The following is a 3,589-nucleotide window of genomic DNA, read 5'->3' as shown; positions in this document are numbered from 1 at the left end:
TATTGTTTTGACTTTAAGAATGAATACGATACCAACAAATAAAATTGTCCTAAGTAAATTTCAACAAAGACAAAAATCCATAAGTATTGCTATTAATGAAAAATTAATCTATTTTAAAGACAAATACAATTTTTTTCTACAGATTTTCTAACTCGGCAAGTCGAGGATTAATCCACTACATATTGATACTCTATTTATTAAGGGTGAGATTCTAACACCAAATACTTGCTTAGGTAAACAAATGAGATAACCATTCAACCAATCTAAATGAATTAAAATAAATATTAATTATTTTTAATATTTTTAAATTATAAAATATTTATAATAATAATTATTATACATATTTTTTATTTAAATTTTAATAAAAAAATTTTATATAATTTTATGTATTACCCCGTGCAAGACACGGAAACATACACTAGTAGTATTAAAAATGAATTGTCAAATAATATAAATAGAAATTCTTGAAGAAATGATCATATAAATATATAAACAAAAGCTAAATAAGAACGGTAATAAAATGAGATCAAATAAGTTTAGATAAACTAACACTGCTTATGAATTTATAATAAGAACTTGTGTGAACGTGAACATAAACGAAATAACAAAAGACTGTAAAAGAAAATAGCATAAAAAATCGTAAAATATAAAAAAACTTCATATATTCACTTCTGGTCTACTGCCATTCTATGGTCTTTCTAAACGTCATGGTGACTGAGAATTTTGCAGAAATTTAATGTGGTTTGAGAAATTAAAATTCCTTTAAATGTCTTTGACTCCCATATTTATATAAAAAAATTTATACTGTTTCGAGTGATTATCTCTTACTCAAGTAACAGCTTTCACATTAGTTTTTATCTATTTTCCACTTGTTGTATTTTTTCTAGTTCGACTCGAGATTCTATTTTTTCGACTCTAGCTAATTGTCAAATAGGACATCCTCATATTTTTATCATGGTTCATAGTCGAGACACACATTTATACTAACAGTAGTAATAACAAACTAGACCGAGAGAGCAGGGATGTTCACCAAAATCGATCCAATCCAAAAAAAATCGACCAACTAAACTAAAAAAATCGATAACTGAATAAATCAAAAACCGAAAAAATCAAAAAATTAAATTTTTCGAGTTTTTATTTGATTCGGTTTGTTTTTTGGTTTTGATAGAGAAAACCTAAACCAAACTAAACCGAACCTATCAGCATAACTAAACTCCTAATATCCTTACCCTCATCAAACCTAACCCTAACAATAACACACACAGCGCCGTACTTACCCTCACCCTCACACATCACACTCGTTCAAATTCTTCTCTTTCACATTCGTTCATCATTGCCGTCGCATATGACACGTCTACACACAGAGAGTGGCTGAGCGATCCCGTTCCCCGCGCCTTCCATTTCGACGATCGCAACGCCCTTCGTTGAATCTATTTGTCGTCATTGAAGCCGTGTGTTGTCTATCCAACTGCTTCGTTCCATCCAGTCTCTTCTTCTCCATCATTGAAGCAGTGTCGTCCTTCCATCTTTGGTTTTTACCATCAACACCTGGTGGGCAGCCTATGACGCCAAATTCCGCTATGTATCTTCCTAGCACAGTTTTAGGTAGCTATCTGTTCTGTAATTAACATATTGCACATAGTTTTACTCTCTGTGTTGGTGTTATTACACGCATCTATGGTATACCAAATTCTCATCAAGTCATCATACTTTAGGCGGCAAGTAATGATTATTAACAAACATGCTCTCTGTTAGATTCATTCATGTGATTGATATTTTTTGTCACTTATTTGGTTAACTTATCGGTAAGATTTCAATTGGTAGTGTGTATCTTTGTTTGTCAGGTTGTCAATTTGATGGTTTGATTTTGTTGTAGGTGGGGACAATGAGGGGCCATGGTTTATGCCAGACATATTAGTTAATGTACATAGGCCAGGTGAAGAATCTGCTGGAGTTATAAGAGAGGTTCTTCCGGTATGTGATCCTAGAAGCTTTGGTTTTATACACGTTTTTGTTTGTTGCTTTCGAATTTGTATACATGGTTTTTGAAGCCGACCTTTGTATTTGACCGATTATTGTTTTGAATTTTAGTTATATGTGCGGTATTTAACCTTCCTAGTTAATGGAACTGTATTCATTTGGCCTGATTATACTGTTAATGGACATTGTAATTATGCGTTTGTTCAGGATGGGTCTTGCAAGGTAGCGCTTGGCTCAAGTGGAAATGGTGAAACGATAACTGCCCTTCCCAATGAAATGGAGGCCGTGGTGCCAAGGAAATCAGACAAAATAAAGATAATGGGTGGAGCATTGAGGGGGTCTACAGGCAAGTTGATTGGTGTAGATGGTACTGATGGTATTATAAAGGTAGATGACACATTGGAAATCAAGATTTTAGACCTAGTTATTTTGGCTAAATTAGCTCAACCATGATTAGGCTTGTCTTAGGAAAAAAATTTACTTAAATGCACAAGCTTTTCGTCCTTCATACGTCTCTTATGCTCTCCTCCGTTTTTGTCCTTCCGAAGTTGGTTAATTTAAGTTTTGCTGCATATTATTAGTAATACACTCTCTTTTGTCCAATGGAATTTTCTTAAGTTTTCAAAGAAGAGGCTACTACGATAAAGTTGTCATTTTTATCTTTTTGTATAGACGTTTTCTATGTTGTGGTTGATATTGATTTAAAAGCGTATCACTAAAAGTGTTACTTAAAAAGAAAGTGTTATTCTTAATCGTTAATTAGACTCTGATACTAGTTTTTCAATTTTGACTTTTTTTAATTATTCTTTCGAAATTTCTACTAACTCTTCATATTTTGCTTCGAATAAATTTATAATTTGTATAGATTCAATTGGTGGTGCTCTATTCAAGGGATTTTGATAAAAATAATTTGCAACTTTATAATCTGAAGTATTAACCATTTTTACAATTTCTCTTGTATTTGTTATATTATTATTTATTACTAGGCCTTGATGTATATTTATAATTCTGATTTCATATTTATAATTTTTTAATTCTGTTCTAATTTCTATCATAGTTATAATATTCTTTTTTACATGAATTATTATATATAAAATCTTTTATCTGTTTGTCTTTTTCTTTAATATAATTTCTTAAATCCTTAATAACTTCTTTTATTTCTACACTTTCTCTTATTTCTAAATATCTTTCTAATTTTTCAATTTCATTCTCCATCTTTTCTTTCAACAGCTTTAATTCTTTTAAATCGTAATATGATTTTTCAGGCATTTATAAATTTCCTAAATTTAATTCCAACTTGTTCATAATTATTCTTATTTCTATCTTTTTTATTATAAGATCATCAATTTCGTTCTAAAGATTATTTAATTCTTTTTTATAATCCTCTATTTTATTTTTTAATTTTTTTGCTCTTTTCTTTTTTATTTTATTTTCTGGTTTTTCAATCTTTTTATGTTTCATAAATTAGGTAATCTTATTATAATTTCCAAAAATAGTTTTGTTTAACATTATTTATTTTAGAATTTCTGCAAATTCTATTATCGATTCATGACTATTTTTTAGGGATTCTATTAATTTTTCTAGCTCTTCAACTTCGTTTTTCAGCTTG

General features: G+C 29.8%; 1 protein-coding gene across 1 annotated transcript; it reads left to right on the top strand.

Annotated features, from left to right (window-relative positions):
• Window positions 1–1,251: 1,251 nt before the first annotated feature.
• LOC112705977 (putative transcription elongation factor SPT5 homolog 1) lies at window positions 1,252–2,488 on the top strand. The gene is made up of 3 exons (XM_025757036.3): window positions 1,252–1,605; window positions 1,877–1,974; window positions 2,188–2,488. Exons 1-3 carry the CDS (start codon window positions 1,563–1,565, stop codon window positions 2,431–2,433), a joined length of 387 nt encoding a protein of 128 aa, XP_025612821.1. The 5' UTR covers window positions 1,252–1,562; the 3' UTR covers window positions 2,434–2,488.
• The last annotated feature ends 1,101 nt before the right edge of the window (window positions 2,489–3,589 follow it).

Source organism: Arachis hypogaea, chromosome 8 (genome assembly GCF_003086295.3).
Source record: "Arachis hypogaea cultivar Tifrunner chromosome 8, arahy.Tifrunner.gnm2.J5K5, whole genome shotgun sequence".
In the NCBI taxonomy this organism is placed as follows: Eukaryota; Viridiplantae; Streptophyta; class Magnoliopsida; order Fabales; family Fabaceae; genus Arachis; species Arachis hypogaea.
This window is presented reverse-complemented; position numbering and strand designations above follow the sequence as displayed.